We start from the raw sequence: 19,072 nt of genomic DNA, 5'->3' as shown, positions 1-19,072 counted from the left end.
TAGCATATAGTAACTGCTTAACAAATACCATTATTATTATCATTCTTCTTATTATTTTCATTGCAGTATAACAGAGTTGGTAGACACCTTCCATGCCCACAAGAAGCGAATAGTCTATAGACGGATACAGGTTTAATCTAAATCAATAATTTACGATATGCAATTCATAATTTATAAATATGAAGTGCTGCGGGGATGACAGTAGCTTGATTATCCTCATGGCGAAGCCAAGATGATTCATTCATTACTTTATTCAATCATATTTGACAATACAGTAGATTCTGGGGCTTTCTGTCACGAGGTCCTTCAGAACAAAAGAGGAACCCTGCTTTCTCCAAGGGGAAAAGAGAGGCCACGTGGGAAGGATTATAAATTGCCGCTTGAGAGGAGCTCAGATTGTGAAACACACCATCTTTCGGGAACTCCTCAACAAGAGAGTGATGCCTCCTCCCAGGTGCAAGCAGCAAATAATCAGTGGAATTTTTCGAGCGCTTACTGTGTGCAGGGCACTGGACTAAGAGTCCAGCGGCAAGTGTTGTCTTCTTTGAGGTGCAAACAGCAATCAATCAGTGGGATTTATTGAACGCTTACTGTGTGCTGGGCACTGGACTAAGCGCTCTGGAGAGTACAATTAACAGAGTTAGGAGTTTTGTTCCCTGGGCACAATGAGCATACAGTCCAGAGGGGGAGACAGGCTTTAATGAATCCATCAGTGGTATTTAATGAATGCTTCCTGTATACAGAGCTCTGTACTAAGCGCTCAGGAGAGTGTAATATAACAGAGTTGGGAGACAGGTTCCCTGACCACAACAAGCTTGACGTCTAGAGACGGAGTGGCTGAGCAGCAAAAAGGAGAAGCTTTTAAGTCTGGGAGAAATGTGAAGAGAAATCGCCTGTTTTCATCCCTTGATAAGTGCCAACATGCGTCAGGAAATCCATTTCAGTGACCTTCAGCTGTTTTATTGTTCATGTGAGTTCCTGCCTGATCCTTGTCTTCCTCTAGCTTGATAAGTGCTTACTACTACAAGCACAGGGCTAGGCTCTGGGCTACGTACAAGATTGAGCAGAGTCCATGTCCCACATGGGGCTTACTGTCTAAATTGGAGGAGGAACATGTATTTTTATAGGTACTTGTTAAGCGCCTAGTATGTGCCTTGTAATAATAACAATAATAATAATTAGTTGTGTGCTTACTGTGTGCCAGGTACTGTACGAAGCGCTGGAAACGTTCTAAGTGATGGAGTTGATACAAGATTAGACATAGCCCATGTCTCACATGGAGATCGCACTCTATGTAGAATGGAGAACCGTAATTTGTTTTTTATTGATACTTGTTAAACACTTAGTATGTGCCTCGTACTGTTCTAAGCACTGGGGTAGATTCCGGGTAATCGGGTTGTCCCATTTAGGGTTCACAGTATTAATCCTCGTTTACAGATGAGGTAACTGAGGCACAGAGAAGTTAAGTGGCTTGCCCAAAGTCCCACATCAGACAGGCGGCCGAGGCGGGATTAGAACCCATGTCTTCTGACTTCCACTAAGCCATGCTGCTTCTCGAATAATCAGATTGGAAATAGACCCTCTCCCACATGAGGCTCGCCATTTACATAGCAGGGAGAAAATGTGATTAATCCCTATTTGCAAATGAAGGAACTGAGGCCAGAGAAGTTATGTGACTGGCCCAAGGTCTCAGAAAAGATAACTCTGTAAAATAGTGGCAGAACTATAATGTAAACTCTGTCTCTTGGTCTAGGTATCTCCTTGAATTTTGTTTGGTCTCTGTTCTTCTGTCTCCCTATCTCTGTTTCTCTGTGTCTACCTGTATTTAGGTCACTCTGCCGCTTGGTGTATATCTCTGTGTTTATTTGGGAGAGGAGAGTGGTGATCTGTCAGATAAGAAGAAAGAGGGCCTTCCAGGGCAGATAGGCTAGTGTGAATTGATAAATAAGAGGAGTTGCAGTATTTCAATCCTCACAAACAATTAAGAACAGGGAACGTTCCCGGGAGAATAAATTAGTTCGAGTGCTTGTCTTCATTCCAGGCTAGAGAAAGAAGAAAGTGGAATCTGAGGGGTCTGATGCAACCTAAGAATTTCACCTTTCCTATGTTTTTCTCGGAGTGATTCTCAATTGTTTTCTTGGTACCCTCATGCAGTCCTCAGGCCACATGGCCAATCACACAGTTGTGACAAAATTCCTCCTGCTAGGTTTCTCGGAGGTCCGAGAACTGCAGCTGGTCCACGCCGCGCTGTTCCTCCTGGTCGACCTGACGGCCCTGACAGGGAATCTCCTCATCGTCGCAGTCACGGCCCTCGACCGGCGCCTCCACACCTCCATGTACTTCTTCCTCAGGAACCTGTCCGTCCTCGACCTCTGCTACATCTCCGTCACCGTCCCCAAATCCATCCTCCACTCCCTGATCAACAACAGATCCATCTATTTAGAAGCTGTGTGGCCCACGTCTTTCTGGTGGTTATGTTTGCTCTTTCAGAGTTGTTCGTTCTCACAGTGATGTCTCACGACCGCTACGCTGCAATCTGCCGTCCCCTGCGCTACGACGTAGTCATGAACAGAGAGGCCTGTGGAAAGATGGCCGCCGTCTCCTGGCTCAGCGGGGGGCCCTTCGGGGTTATGTAATAATCATAATGATGGCATTTATTAAGTGCTTACTATGTGCAAAGCACTGTTTTAAGCGCTGGGGAGGTTACAAGGTGATCAGGTTGTCCCACAGGGGGCTCACAGTCAAGCCTTATTTTACAGATGAGGGAACTTAGGTACAGAGAAGTTAAGTGACATGCCCAAAGTCACACAGCTGACAGGTGGCGGAGCCGGGATTTGAACCCCTGACCTCTGACTCTTTCCACTGAGCCACGCTGCTTCTGCCGGATCGTTCTCATTAAGCTTCTGTGAGTCCAGCGTGATCCAGCAGCTCTTCTGTGACGTCCCCTCCTTCCTGATTAATAATTATAATGTTGACATTTGTTAAGCGCTTACTATGTGCAAAGCACTGTTCTAAGCGCTTGGGGGGATACAAAGTGATCAGGTTGCCCCACGTGGGGCTCACAGTCTTAATCCCCATTTTACAGGTGGGGTAACTGAGGCTCAGAGAAGTTAAGTGACTTGCCCAAGGTCACACAGCAGACATGTGGTGGAGCCGGGATTCGAACCCATGACCTCTGACTCCAAAGCCCGGGCTCTTTCCACTGAGCCACGCTGCTTCCTGAAAATCTCCTGTTCGGAAACACACGTTGTCATTGACATCAGCGTCACTGCGGGTATCGGCTTTAGTTTCGTCTCCTTCGTCTCCATCGTCGTCTCTTACGTCCACATCTTCTAGGCTGTGCTGAGGTTCCCGTCCAACAAGGGGCAGGCCAAAGTCTTCTCCACATTCCTGCCCCACCTCGCCGACGTCACCATTTTTCTGTCCACCGAAACCTTCGCCAATCTCAAACCCACGTCAACCTCCCCCCCGACGCTGGACCTGGCACCCCCAACCTGAACCCCCTCATCTACAGCCTGAGGAGCCAGAACATGAAGGATTCCTTGAAGAAAGTTTGTGGCTGAAACCCATTTCTCTTGTCCTATGTCCTCTCTGCTTTGTCTCTAAAATAGGGTGTATATCCCTTAAGCTCTTTGTTACTCACCCCAGCCTCATGATACTCATATAAATATTTTCATGCTCTATTATTTCCCCTAACCCTGATCTACTTTAATGTCTGTTTCCCCCGTAGACTCTAAGCTTCTTGAGGGCAAGTATCATGTCTACCAACTCCTTTGCGTTGTACTTTCTCAAGTGCTTAGTACGGTGCTCTGCAAACAGTGCTCAACAGTGCTCAATAAAAACCCATTGATTGACTGATTGATTAGCGTCCCAATTCCCAACAATGCAGGGAGACAGGAAGTCACCAAGCTTGGACGGGAGGTCGGGAGAGACAAAGAGGTGGAGAAGGGCGATGTGGAGAGAGAAATTGGGCAGATACTGGAAACCAAGGTTAGGGTTGTCGGAGGATGGTGAAAGGCTGTGTGGGGCTGGTGGTGGTCCCTACAAGGAAAGAGCAGCCAGGACCAAGCGGGTAGGGTTATAGAGGAGCACTACCCAGAAATCATTGCTACAGGAAATGGGCCACAGTCAGAGGCCATTAGAAGACCAGGTAGAAGAGATCCCGGGTGATAATCGTCCAGGATGAAAGCAGGATCTAGAGGGAAATAATATGACCTTAATTTTTTCAATGGTACATGGTAAGTGCTTAGAGTGTTTCAAGCACAGTACTAAGTGATGGGACAAGAGAAGAAGTATGGTATAGTGTGTAGAGCACAGGCCTGGGAATCAAAAGGAGTTGATCTGTCACTTGTCTGCTGTGCAACTCTCGGCAAGTCTTTTCACTTCTCTGTGCCTCAGTTGTCTCATAGGTAAAATGGGGGCTGACTGTGAGCTCCATATGGGAAAGGAACGTGTCCATACTGATTAACTTGTGCCTAACCAAGAGCTTAGTTCATTCATATTCACATTATTGTTATATTATAATCTCCCAAGTGCTTAGTACAGCTATGCACAGAGAAGGTGCTCATTGAATACGATTGACTGACTGACTGATTAGAAGGGAAGGAGGTGATTTGAATGCCTTAAAGCTGAAGGTAAGGCGTTTGTGTTGGATGTGGAGAGGGATGGGCAACCACGGGAAGTTTTTGAGGAGAGGGGAGATGGGTGGCTATGACAACGCACGCATGAGAGTATGTATAGTCGTGGTGTTTCCTGATATTCAATAATAAAACAGGCGTCATGGCAGCCAAAAGATCGTAGTTCTGTCCTGAATCGATACAGGAATGACGAGGTGAGGCGCCTTCCATGGTGTTTCCCTGTTGCACAATCAATCAGTGGCATTTATTGAGAGCTTACTATGTGCAGATCATTGTTCTACGTGCTTGGGAGAGTAGAGTGAGAGAAGAAGCGTATTTTAGTGACAAGAGTACCGGCCTGGGAGTCAGAGGACGTGGATTCGAGTCCTGGCTTCGCCACTTGTCTGTTATGTGGCATTGAGTAAGCCACTCAACTTCTCTGTGCCTCAGTTACCTCATTTGTAAAATGGGGATAAAGACTGTGAGCCCCACGTGAGACACCTCAATTACCTTGTATCTATCCCAGTGCTAGAATAATGCTTGTCACATAGAAAGCGTTTAGCAAATGCCATTATTATTATCATCATTATTATTGTCATTATTGCAGTACAACTAGGAATTAGGAAACACATTCTCTGTCCATAATGATCTTGCAGTCTCTAAGCTTCTCCCTGAGTATTTTCATCCTTATCTAAATTCACCCCTTCCTCAGCCCCACAGCCCTTGAGTTCATCTCCGTAATTTCTTTATATTACTGTACGTCTCCCCCTCAAGTCTATAAGCTCATTGTGGGTAGGGAACGTGTCCACAAACTGTTACAGTTTATATCGTACTCAGCTCAGGGCTTAGTACAGCGCTCGGCACACAGTAAATGCTCAATAAATATGATTGATCTATTGACTGATCATTTGTCTGCAATCAGGTTCTATCACAAGATGCCTAAAGACATCCCGCTGGAGGTCGCCCTTGTCTCCATGGTGACGGGATTCCTCCTGCTGTGATTCTCAGAGGTCCGGGAGCTGCAGCTGGTCCACGCTGCGCTGTTCCTCCCAGTCTACATGGCGGCCCTGGCGGGGAATCTTCTCATCGTCGCCGTCACCGCCCTCGACCGGCACCTCCACACCCCCATGTACGTTTTCCTCAGGAACCTGTTCGTCCTCAGCCTCTGCTACATCTTCGTCACCTTCTCCAAGTCCATTCTTCTCTGTCTGACTCAGAGCCATTCCATCTTCTCCTTGGGCTGTAAGGCGCAGGTCTGTCTGGTGATCGTGTTTGCGAGCTCTGAGTGCTCCGTCCTCACGGCCAAGTCCTACGACCGCAACGTCGCCATCTGCCTTCCCCTGCACTACGAGGTCGTCATGACACCAGGGGACTGCGGGAAGACGGAGGCCACCTCATGGCTCAGCGAAGGGCTGATAGGAGTTGTGTTTGTGGCTTCGACCTTCTCCCTGAGCTTCTGCGGGTCCAACGCCGACCCTCAGTTCTTCTCTACCTCCCCTGTCCCTGCTGAAGATATCCTGCTCCGAGTCCCACGTCGCCATTGATGTGAGCATCACCGCGGCAGTTTGCTTGGCTTCACTCTACTTCGTGCTCATTGGCATCTCCTACACGCACATCTCCCGGGCTGTGCTGAGGATGCAGGCCGCCGAGGGCCGGGCCAAAGCCTTCTCTACTTACCTGCCTCATCTTGTTGTCATCGTTCTCTCTATCATAACTTGTTTCTGTGGTTTCTTGAAGCTACCTTCAGATTCCTGCTCAGCTCTGTACCTACTGGCGTCCGTGTTCTACATAGTGGTTCACCCAGCCCTGAACCCTCTCACATACAGCCCTAGGAACCAGGACGTGAAGGCCGCCCTGTGTCTTCCCCTTGGGGAAATGTCTTCCCTTTTGAAGAGAAAACGCCCATTTCCCCACATAATTAATTACACAGCATTATTACACATCATTAATATAAATAAATAGAATTATAAATATGTACGTATATACACAAGTGTTATGGGGCAGGGAGGGGGGTAGAGCAAAGGGAGTGAGTCAGGGCGATGCGGAGGGGAGGGGCAGGTGAGGAAAAGTGGGGCTTATTCTGGGATGGTCTCCTGGAGGAGGTGAGCCTTCAGTAGGACTTTGATATGACATGGTAGATGTGAAGAGGGAAGGTGTTTTAGAGCAGAGGCAGGATGTGGGAAAATATTACAGAATCATTCACTCAATCATTCACTCAATCAGTAGTATTTATTGAAAACTTACTGTATGCATAGCCTGTATTTTTTGAGGTTTGTAATGGTATTTGCCAAGAGCTAACTTTGGGCCAGCTACTGTACTAAGCATTTGGGAGAGGTCAGTCAGCCCGCCAATCATATTCATTCATTCATTCATTCATTCAATCGTATTTATTGAGCGCTTACTGTGTGCAGAACACTGTACTAAGCGCTTGGAAAGTACAAGTTGGCAACATATAGAGACAGTCCCTACCCAACAGTGGGCTCACAGTCTAGAAGGGGGAGACAGAGAGTACGGCATAACAATATAACAGACACAATCTGTGCCCACACAAGCTTACAGTACACATTCTAGAATACAATACAATAGAGTTGCTAGGCAGATTTCATGCTGTCAACTAGTTTATTTTCTAGGCAGGGAAACTGACTGTAAGAGAAACTAGAAATACGTGAAACGGCAGAGTATAAGGATTAGTTAAGGATTTATTTACTGAGCATTTGCTGTGTGAAAATCACTGTACTAAGCACGTGACAGAGTCCATTATAAAAATGCAGACACACTTCCTGTCCACAGTGAGCTTACAATCTAGAGGAGACAGATGTTAATGTAAATTCATTAATTACAGATATGTACATAAGATATGGACCTAAGGGCTATGGGGCTGGGGTGAGTATCAGAGTGTTTAGGGATTAAAAGCTCAAGTACATAGGTGACACAGTAGAGAAAATCTAGGATAGAGAGATGAGAGATTAGTTTAGCGTGACTATAATTCAGTGTTTTTGGTACAGTCTCTGCACACAGCAAACTCTCAATAATCAATCAATCGTATTTATTGAGCCCTTACTGTTTGCACAGCATCGTACTAAATGCTTGAGAGAGTACAATACAACAGAGGCGGTAGAACAAATATGATAGTAATAATAATTTTGGTACCTTTTCAAGCACTTACTATCTGTCAAGCACTGTTCTCAATGTTGGCATAGATATAAGCTAATCAGGGTGAACGCAGTCCCTGGGCCACATGGGGCTCACACTCTTAATCCCAATTTTACAGATGAGGTAACTGAAACCCGGAAAACTGAAGTGACTTGCCCAAGTTCACACAGAGAATTAGTGGTGGGTCTGGGATTAGAACCCAGATCCTATCATTAAATACCTTTGTTTGATTAATTGAGAGATTAGTCAGGGAAAACTTTCTGGAGGGGAAGTAATAAGTAGAAGCTTGTGAAACAGTTCCTGCCATAAAGAACATATGGGCCAAAGTGGATATTCAATCAATCGTATTTCCTGAGCGCTTACTGTATGAAGAGCACTGTACTAGGTACTTTGAAGGTACGATTGGGTAACAAATAGAGACAATCCCTACCCAAAAGTGGGCTCACAGTCTAGAAGAGTGGAGACAGACGACTGAACAAAACAAGTAGACAGACATCAGTAGCATCAATATAAATAAATAGAACTTATATATATATATGTGTATATATATTATATATATACATGTCACTAATAAAATAAATAGAATAATAAATATGTACATATATATATATATAAGTGCTGTGAGGCAGGGAGGGGTGTAGAGCAGAGGAAAGAAGTAGAGGCAATGGGGAGGGGAAGAAGAGCAGAGGAGAAGGGGGCTCAGTCTGGGGAGGCCTGCTTGAGGAGGTGAGCTTTCAGTAAGGTATCCAAGGTCACCCCAAAACGACTCCAAAAGGGGAGAAGAGAGGAAAGAAATACTAAATCTTCCTCCCCTCCCCATCTCCCCGACTTCCATCCTCTGCTCTACACCCCTCCCCTGGGTTTGTCACACAGTACATGCTCAGCAAATATGATTTAATTAATTAATCCTTATACTCTGCCGTTTCACCTATTTCTATTTTCTCTTACAGTCTGTCTCCCCGACTAGAAAATATACTCCTTGATAGCATGAAATCAGGGTAGCAACTCTATTGTATTGTATTCTAGAATGTAAACTGTAAGTTTATGAGGGCAGGGAATGTATCTGTTACGCTGTTATGTGACACACTCACAAGTGCTTAGTACAGTGCTCTGCACACAGTAAGAGCTCGGTGAATTTGATTAGCTGGCTGACCGATCTCTCCCAAATGCTTACTACAGTACCTGGCTCATATTAAGCGCTTGACACATACCATTACAAGCACCCCAATATACAGGCTATACACACAGTACGTTTTCAACGAATACTATCATCAATCGTATTTATTGAGGGCTTACTATGTGCAGAGCACTGTACTAAATGCTTACTACTATGTGAATGATTCTGTCATATTTTCCCACGTCCTACCTCTGCTCTGAAACACCTTCCCTCTTCACATATACCATGTCATGTCAAAGCCCTACTGAAGTCGGAGCTATGGGGAGGGGAGGCAGAGCGAAGGAGAAAGGGGTTCAGTTTGGGAAGGCCTCCTGGAAGAGGTGAGCTTTCAGTAATTTATCCAATGACATCCCAAAACAACTCCAATAGGGGATAAGAGAGGAAATAAATACTAAATACCCTCCCCAGAGGCGCCAAACACTCAGTTGATATAATAACAAGTCTAAAGTTAAAGAAAAGAGAATGAAGACAAGGAAATTGGCTTCTTCAGAAACGTTGGAATTCTCTCCATCGCTGCATTCATGTCCCGGTTCCTCAGGCTGTAGATGAGGAGGTTTAGGACGTGGGACACTGCGGCATAGAACGCAGACAACAGCAGGCCCAGGGTCGAGGGAAAGTCTGAGGACGGTTTAAGTAGGCATAAAAAACCCACTGGAGAAAAACAGAGTGATGACGGTGACGTGCGGCAGGCAGGTAGAGAAGGATTTTGTCCGGCCTTCTTAGGAAGAGATGGTCCTCACTGTGGGGAAGACGCAGAAATGGGAAATGACTATAAAGAGGAAGCAGAAGAAGTCTAAAGTAGCACTGGCAATAAGCAAGAACGCCTCACTGAGGTCATCATTGGAGGGGGCGTGGGCCAGTAACTGGGTCAAGTCACAGAAAAAGTGACGGATCACGTTCGAGTCACCAAAAGACAAGAAAAATGTATTGACAGTGTGCGTGAGGCCCAAGAAACCACCCCAAAGGCATAAGGCGGTGGCCATCTTCCCACAGACCCGTTGGTCCATGACGACAACGTAGCACAGGGGATGGCAGATGGCCACGTAGTGATCGTAGGACATCAACGTGAGGATGTCTATCTCTGTGGTGGCAAGTAAGACAAGAAAAAATACTTGGGTGACACAGTCCAGGAAAGAGATGGAACTGTCGTTCGTCAGGGAGTTGTGGATGGATTGGATGATGGTGACGGAGACATAGCAGACATTGAGGACTGACAAGGTCCTGAGGAAAAAGTACATGGGGGTGTGGAGGCGCCAGTCGAGGACGGTGACGGCAACGATGAGGAGATTCCCCGTCAGGGCCGCCAGGTAAACCGGGAGGAACAGCATGGAGTGGACCAGCTGCAGCTCCCAGACCTCCCAGAATCCCAGCAAGAGGAATTCCCTCACCGCCGTGTGACTGGCCATTTCCCTTGAATGTTTTCATTCAGTTGCTTTTCCTAATATCGGGGAAGAAACAAATTGCTTCACCATCATCGTCAATGTAGTATAATATTAGAGAAGAAGCGTGGCCAAATGGAAAAAACACACGCTTGGAAGTCGAAGACCTGGATTCTAAATCCGACTCTACCACGCGTCTGCTGTTTACCATCACTTCTCTGTGGCTTAGTTACCTCATCTGTAAATAAATCAGTGGAATTTATTAAGCGTTTACTATGTGCTGCAGACTGTCCTGAGTGCTTCGGGGAATAAAGTGGGATTAAGACGGTGAATCCCATGTGGGAAAGGGACTGCGTCCAACCTGATTACCTTATATATAGTTACCTCATCTGTAAGGCAGGAATTCATTCATTCTTTCAATCGCTATTTTTGAGAGCTTACTGTGTGCAGAGCAATGTGCCAAGCGCTTGCAGAGTACAATTCGGCAACAAATAGAAACAATCCTTACCCAACAGCTTGCTTTCCCTCCTACTTCGACTACAAGACTATGATTGACAGGAAGACCTCCGCTCTCTCGACCCCTTCCATCGTTCTCAGAGCATCACACCCTACCTCGCCCCCCAACCTCTCTACCCAATCTTGATGACCATATTACTGCTCTCAACTCCACCCTCTCTACTGAGTTCAACTCGCTCGCTCCCCTCCCATCGCCTCTCTCGTACCACTAACCCACAGCCTTGGATCACTCCCACTGTCTGCCTACTTCGCTCCTATGCTCGAGCTGCTGAACGCTGCTGGCGAAAGTCTAAACACCAAGCCAATCTTGCTCACTTCAAGTTTATCCTTAAATGTCTTAACTCTCCTCTGTCAGGAAAAGCTATTTCTCCCCCCTTATTGACACCCATGCCCATCATCCTCGTCAGCTTTTCCGTACATTTAACTGCCTTCTCAGGCCCCCTGTTCCTCCCCTTCCTCCTCACCTTACCCTCAACGATCTGGCCTCCTACTTCATTAGTAAAATTAACTCCATCAGGTCTGAGCTCCCCAAAGTCACCCCTCCCCCTTCTCCATCTCCACCGCTCTTAACCCACACTGCTACTCTCCCATCCTTCCCAACACTATCCTCAGATGAGATCTCCTACCTCCTCTCAAGTGCTACTCCATCACCAATGCTTCGTACACCATTCCCTCTCATCTTATCAAATCTCTAGCCTCTTCCCTCCTCCCCTCCTTAACTTCCATCTTTAACTGCTCACTCCCCACTGGTTCCTTCCCCTCTGCCTTCAAACCCTTCATGCCCACATCTCCCCCATCCTAAAAAACCCTCTCCTGACACCACCTTCCCTTCTAGTTATCGCCCTATCTCCCTCTTACCCTTCTTTTCCAAACTCCTTGAACGAGTCGTCTACACCCGCTGCCTCGAAGTCCACAACGCCAACTTTCTCCTTGATCCCCTCCAATCTGACCTCCGTTCCCTATACTCCACCAAAGTCGCCAGTGACCGCCTTCTTTCCAAATCCAATGTCTCCTACTCTATCCTAATCCTCCTCGACATCTCAGCGGACTTCGACACTGTGGACCACCCCCTTCTCTTCAACACGCTATCCAACCTTGGCTGCACAGACTCCGTCATCTCCTGGTTCTCCTCTTAGCCCCCGACCGTTCATTCTCAGTCTCCTTTGCGGATTCCTCCTCCTCATCCCCTCCCCTTACTGTAGGGGTTCCTCAAGTATCAGTTCTTGGTCCCCTTCTGTTCTCTATCTACACTCACTCCCTTGGTGAACTCATTCGATCCCATGGCTTCAACTATCATCTCTACGCTGATGACACCCAAATCTACATCTCTGCCCCTGCTCTCTCTCCTTCCCCCCAGGCTCTTATCTACCCCTTCCTTCAGGACATTTCCATCTGGATGTCTGCCCGCCATCTAAAGCTCAGTATGTCCAAGACTGAACTCTATATCTTTCTCCCCAAACCCTGCCCTCTCCCAGACTCATGCTCCCCTCTCTCGTTCACCCCACACATCCAATCCGTCACCAACATCACCGGTCTCATCACCGCAACATTTCCAAGATCCGCCCTTTCCTTTCCATCCAAACCACTACCTTGCTGGCTCAATCCGTCATCCTATCCCGATTGGATTATTGCATCAGCCTCCTCTCTGATCTCCAATCCTCCTGTCTCTTCCCACTGCAGTCTATACTTCACTCTGCTGCCCGGATTATTTTTGTGCAGAAACGCTCTGGGCATTTTACTCCCCTCCTCAAAACTGTCCAGTGGCTGCAGGTCAACCTACGAGTCAAGCAAAAACTCCTCACTCTCGGCTTCAAGGATCTCCATTACCTCTCCCCCTCCTACCTCACCTCCCTTCTCTCCTTGTACATCCCAACCCGCACCCTCCGCTCCTGTGCCGCTAACCTCCTCACTGTGCCTCGTTCTCCCCTCTCCCGTCGTCGACCCCCAGCCCACGTCATTCTGCTAGCCTGGAATGCCCTCCCTCCACTCATCCACCAAACTAGCTCTCTTCCTCCCTTCAAAGCCCTACTGAGAGCTCACCTCCTCCAGGGGACCTTCCCAGACTGAGCCCCCCCTTTTCCTCTCCTCCTCCCCATCCCGCACAGCCGTACCTCCTTCCCCTCCCCACAGCACCTGTGTATATATTTGTACAGATTTATTACTCTATTTTGCATGTACATATTTACAATCCTATTAATTTTGTTAATGATGTGCATATAGCTTTGATTCTAATTGTTCTGACGATTTTGACACCTGTCTACATGTTTTGTTGTCTGTCTCCCCCTTCTAGACTGTGAGCCCGTTGTTGGGTAGGTACCGTCTCTATATTCTGCCGACTTGTACTTCCCAAGCGTTTAGTATACTGCTCTGCACACTGTCAGCGCTCAGAAAATACGATTGATTGAATGAGTGAATCGTATCCGACCTGATAATCTTGTATCTACCCCAGCTTGGCTCTTGGTAAATGCTTAACAAATATCACAAAATTATTATTATCTACACAATGCTAAGGAAAGGTATAAATGCATGATTTCAGGGTGGTGGTTGGGCTAATGTGGTTCAGGGTGTAGGAGGTTAGTCAATCAATGACATTAATTGGGCACGTACTGTATGTAAAGCCCTGAACTAAAGGTTTGTGGGGGTATGATACAACAGAATGGTTAGACATGTTCCCTGCCTACAGTGAGGAGCAGTATGGACTAGTGGATAGAGCACGGGCTTGGGATTCAGAGGACGTGGGTTCTAATCCTGTATCTGCCACTTGTCTGCTGTGTGACCTTGAACAAGCCTCTTAACTTCTCTGTGCCTCAGTTACCTCATCTGTAAAATGGGGATTAATACTGTGAGCCCCACATGGGACAACCTGGTTGGCTTGTATCTACACCAGCGCTTAGAACAGTACTTGGTACATAGTAAGCGCTTAAAAAAAACCATGATCACCATCATTAATCCCCATTTTACAGATGAGGGAACTGAGGCCCAGAGAAGTGAAGTGACTTGCTCAAGGTCACACAGCAGACAAGTGGTGGAGGCGGGATTAGAACGGGTCCTTCTGACTCCAAGCCCCGGGCTCTGCCCTGTGGACCACATTGCTTCTCCCTTTACATACCAGCTCACTCTCTGCATTCCCCATTGACTATCCCACTGCCCACCTTCCGCTTCTACCCTTACAATCTTCCCTACCACAGCTCTCTCCACCTTCGAATCCTTTTTGAAGTTCCACCTTCTTTAGAAGATATTCTCTGATTAATTTTTCTTCTCTCTGGTTCAAATCCGCCCAACTACCGTCTCAGCAGTTTTGTACCCTCTCAGAACCTTTACAACATCTTCTACCTCTAATATACTCTTCCCAGTGTTTCGTGTGATGCTTTGCCCAGACGAGATGCTCAGTAAATAGTACTCATATTTTGGTTGATTCAAATGGGAGAAGAAGTGCTCTCTAATGATTAGAGCCCGGGCCTGGATGTCATAAGTGCCTGGGTTCTAATCCCATTTCGACCACCCGTCTGCTGTGTGACTTTGGGTAAGTCACTTCACTTCTCTGCTCTAGTTGCCTCATCTGTAAATCAATCCATGGTATTTATTGAACGCTTATTATGTGCAGAACACTGTACTAAGCGCTTGGGGGAGTACAATGGGATTAAGACGTAAATCCCATGTAGGACAGAGACTGACTCATTCATTCAGTCATACTCATTGAGGGCTTACTGTGTGCAGAGCACTGTCCTAAACCCTTGGGAACTACAATTCATCAACAGAGACAGTCCCGGCCCACAACGGGCTCACAGTCTAGAAGGGGGGAACAGACATCAAAACAAGTAAACAGACATCAGTAGCATCAATATAAATGAAAAGAATTACATATACACATCATTCATAAAAAATAAATAGGATTATAATTATAAATACGTACCTGTGTGAAAAGGGGGTAGAACAGAGGAAGCGTGTAGGGGTGACGGGGAGGGGAGAGGGAGCAGAGGAAAAGGGGGCTCCGTCTGGAAAGGCATACTGGAGGAGATGAGCTCTCAGTAGGGCTTTGAAGGGGGGAAGTTCGCTAGTTTGGTGGATTTGAGTACGAAGGGCATTCCAGGCCAGAGGTAGGCCATGGGACTCCAACCTGATTACCCTGCATCTACCCCAACACTTAGAACGCTCCCCAGCACACGTTAAACATTTAATCAATACCATTAACAAATGGAGTTTCAGTGAAAGGAAATTATGGAGACATATGGTGAAGGTTGTAAGCAGGATCCCAGGAAGCTACCACAGTGCTTCTGTCCCCTTTCCTCCCTCCCTTAAAAGATACTCGTTATATGTTAAAGGAAAATCAGTCCCATTCTTTTCAGAGAAACGATATTACTCTCTGAACACCGGAGAGCAGCCTTGTTGAGGTTGTCCTGGAAAGGGGTGACATTCTAAACCTCTTGGTAGAGGCACAGAGCTCTGAAAAAAGAGAGTTTTATTCCCATGGGCGAAAAGGACACAGTCATCTGTCCACATGGGCTTGCCTGGATGAATAATAATCGGGGTGTTTGTTTAGCGTTTCCTATGTGCCAAGTTCCGTACTATGTCCCGGGATCAATACAAGGTAATCAGATCGGTCACAGTTCCTGTCTCACCTGGGACTCACGGTCATAATCCCCACTTTACAGTTGAGAAAACTGAGACACAGAGAAGTGAAGTGACTTGCCCAAAGTCACACAGTGAACGAGTAAAAGAGCTGGGATTATAACCCGGATCTTTCTGCAGGGATGAGTTGAAGATAATTTCAAGGTTACAGGCTTGTGAGACAGGGAGGGTCGTGGTATTTTCTACAGGGTTTGTGTGGGAATATTCATTCATTCATTCAGTCGTACTTGTTGAGCGCTTACTATATGCAGATCACTGTAATAAATGCTTGGAAAGTACAATTCAGCAATAAAGAGAGATATTCCCTGCCCACACCGGGTTTATAGTTTAGAAGTGGAGAGTGAGACATCAGAACAAGTAAACAAGCATCAATAATAATAATGATTTTATGTATATACCAAAAACAAGTAAACAGGCAAGTTGAGGGCAATGGATGGACAACTGACAGAGGAGTGATGGAGTAATAAATGCCCTCAAAAAATAAGAGAAGGACAAATACACACAGTATAAAAGCAAACAAACCTGGAATCTGATTAGGACACTGAGGACAGAGTAAAATCAAACAGAACTGGAATCTGATTAGGACACTGAGGACAGAGGGGCGGAGACGGAAGATCAGATACAATGCCTGTCCTCCATGAGGCTCTTATTCTTAGAAGGCAGGAGAAAAGCTATCTTATCTCCATTTCCCAGAGGAGGATGTGTGCCGGAGAAGTTAAGGGACTTGTCTAAAGTCACACGCACAATATGCTAGAGGCAGAGGCAAGACTAGAATCTGGTCTTCTGACTTCCAGTCCAATGCTTGTTCCCCTCTGCCATGACGCCTCCCTAATGAAACACAAATGAACGATATTTTTCTTTTTCAAAACAGTTTCCCCCCAAAGAATTTCCTTAGGGCCGCCATAATGCCCTTGTTTATCCGGCTGTAGATGAGGCGGTTCAGGGTCGGGATCACCATGGTGTAGAACCGGACACCAGCAGGTCCAACGCTGAGGGGGAGTCTGAGGTAGGCTTTAAGTGGGAAAAAACCCAGTGGACAAAAATATGGTTATCAAAGCGAGATGGGGCAGGCAGATGGAGAAGACTTTGATTCTGTCCTGCACGGATGGGATCCTCAGCACGGTGGAGAAGATATGGAAATAGGAAACCCCCATGAAAAAGAAGCAGCCGAAATCCACCGTGACGCTAACGCCTATCAGGACGAGCTCTGGAACGATGGAGGGAGAGATGGACAGGATTAATAACTGGGGATAATAATAATAATAATAATGACGGCATTTGTTCAGCGCTTACTATGTGCAAAACACTGTTCTAAGCTCTTGGGAGGATGCAAGGTGATCAGGTTGTCCCACGTCTTCACCCCCATTTTACAGATGAGGTAACTGAGGCACAGAGAAGTTAAGTGACTTCCCCAAAGTCACACAGCTGACAGGTGACCCAGCCGCGATTTGAACCCATGACCTTTGGCTCCGAAGCCCGGGCACTCAGAACTGTCAAATCATGTTGGAGTTGCAAAAGTTCAAGAGAAAAATTTTGACGGTGTATACAAGAACAGAGAGAGCCCCGCTGAGCCAAAAGGCGGTGGCCACCTTCCCACAGACCCCTCAGTCCATCGTGACCTCATAGCTCAGGGGGCGGCAGATGGCCACGTAGCGGTCATAGGACATCGCAGTGAACAGGGCGATCTCCAGTGAAGTAAAACAAGCGAAGAAATAGAGTTAATGTCCCATGTTGACCCTGGGATACCGACCATCTCAAGGTCAAATGACATCTCGGGGCCTCCTGGGCCAGCAGACGGAACTCTGAAGTGAGGGTGGGATACCGCCCCCTCAACCAAAACTGCTAGGTTGAGAGCCCAAGCCGGAAATACGTAAGGTGTCCCTCACCCCCCCTAACCCGTGCCAATCAAATTAGGTATGGAGGAGGGGGGAGGGCAGAGATTAGATAAATTCAGGCCGGAAGCTGGAATGGTCTAAGAGCACAGGTGTTAAATCCCTGCAGTCTCTGGCCCTTTGTGCAGAGGATAAAGACTTGCATCAGATGGCTGCAGGGCGCTCTGCCTGCACAAAGTGAGGAGCCTCACCCTCCCATTCCTTTACTGTAGGGGTTCCTCAAGGGTCAGTTCTTGGTCCCTTTCTGTTCTCTATGTACTCTCACTCTCTTGAGCTCCTCCGCTCCCATAGCTTCAACTATCATCTCTACGATAATGACACCTAAATCTGTTATTTGGGAAAGAGGAGCCCAAGAAGGAGACTGAGAATGAACAGCTGGAGAGATTAGAGGAGAACCAGGAGAGGACGGAGTCTGTGAAGCCAAGGTTGGATAGCTTGTTGAGGAGAAGGGGGTGGTCCACAGTGTCAAAGGGAGCTGCTCTATCTCCCTCCCGCCAAGTTCATATCTCCTGCCTTCAGGACATCTCCATCTGGATGTCTACCAGCCATCTAAAACTCAGTATGTCCAAGACTGAGCTCCTTATCTTCCCGCCCAAACCTGTCCTCTCCCTGACTTTCCTGTCACTGTAGACGGCACTACCATCTTTCCCGTCCCACAAACCAGCAACTTTGGTGTCATTCTCGATTCCGCTCTCTCAGTCACCCCACACGTCCAATTCGTCACACAAACCTGCGGGTCTTATCTCCAGAACACCGCCAAGATCCGCCCTTTCCTCTTCATCCAAACCTCTACCTTGTTGGTTCAATCTGTCATCCTATCCCGACTGGATTACTGCATCAGCCTCCTCTCTGATCTCCAATCCTCCTGTCTCTTCCCACTTCAGTCTACCCAGAGTGATGGGCCTTCACTCTCCTGCCCGGATTATTTTCGTGCAGAAACGATCTGGGAATATTACTCCCGTCCTCAAAAATCTCCAGTGGCTGCCTGTCAACCCATGAATCAAGAAAAAACTCCTCACTCTTGGCTTCGAGGCTCTCCATCACCTCGCCCCCTCCTACCTCACTTCCCTTCTCTCCTTGTACAGCCCAACCCGCACCCTCCACTCCTGTGCTGCTAACCTCTTTCTCCCCTCTCCCGCCGTCGACCCCCGGCCCATGTCATTCCGCTATGCCTGGAATGCCCTCCCTCCCCACATCCGTGAACGAACTCTCTTCCCCCTTCAAAGCCCTACTGCAAGCTCACCTCCTCCAGGGCTCTTCCCAGACTGAGCCCCCTATTTCCTCTCCTCCTCCCCATCCCTTCTCCTCTGCCCTACCTCCTTCCCCTCCCCACAACACTTGTATATATTTGTGCAGGTTTATTACTCTGTTTGTTTTACTTGTACATATTTACTATTCTATTTATATTATGAATGATGTGTATATAGCTATAATTCTATTTATTCTGACTGTTTTAACACCTGTCTACGTGTTTTGTTTTTTTGTCTGTCTCCCCCTTCTAGACTATGAGCTTGTTCTTGGGTAAGGACCGTCTCCATATGTTGCCAACCTGTACTTCCCAAGCGCTTAGTACAGTGCTCTGCACGCAGTGAGCGCTCAATAAATGTGATTGAATGAATGAATGAATGACTGTCTACCAACTCTGTTATATTGTTCTCCTGGGCTATCCCAAGCACTTAGTACAGTGCTCTGCACACAGTAAGTTCTCAA

At 47.0% G+C, this 19,072-nt stretch overlaps 1 protein-coding gene across 1 annotated transcript; it reads right to left on the bottom strand.

The window, feature by feature from the left end:
- Positions 1 to 9,665: 9,665 nt before the first annotated feature.
- LOC119921231 (olfactory receptor 14A16-like) lies at positions 9,666 to 16,428 on the bottom strand. Its single transcript, XM_038741565.1, has 2 exons — positions 16,340 to 16,428; positions 9,666 to 10,167 (listed from the first exon to the last, which is right to left on the bottom strand). Exons 1-2 carry the CDS (start codon positions 16,426 to 16,428, stop codon positions 9,666 to 9,668), a joined length of 591 nt encoding a protein of 196 aa, XP_038597493.1.
- Positions 16,429 to 19,072: the final 2,644 nt, after the last annotated feature.

Source organism: Tachyglossus aculeatus, assembly GCF_015852505.1.
Source record: "Tachyglossus aculeatus isolate mTacAcu1 chromosome 12 unlocalized genomic scaffold, mTacAcu1.pri SUPER_6_unloc_2, whole genome shotgun sequence".
Taxonomy (NCBI): domain Eukaryota; kingdom Metazoa; phylum Chordata; class Mammalia; order Monotremata; family Tachyglossidae; genus Tachyglossus; species Tachyglossus aculeatus.
The sequence above is the reverse complement of the archived record's forward strand: the minus strand, read 5'-3'. Positions and strand labels throughout refer to the sequence as shown.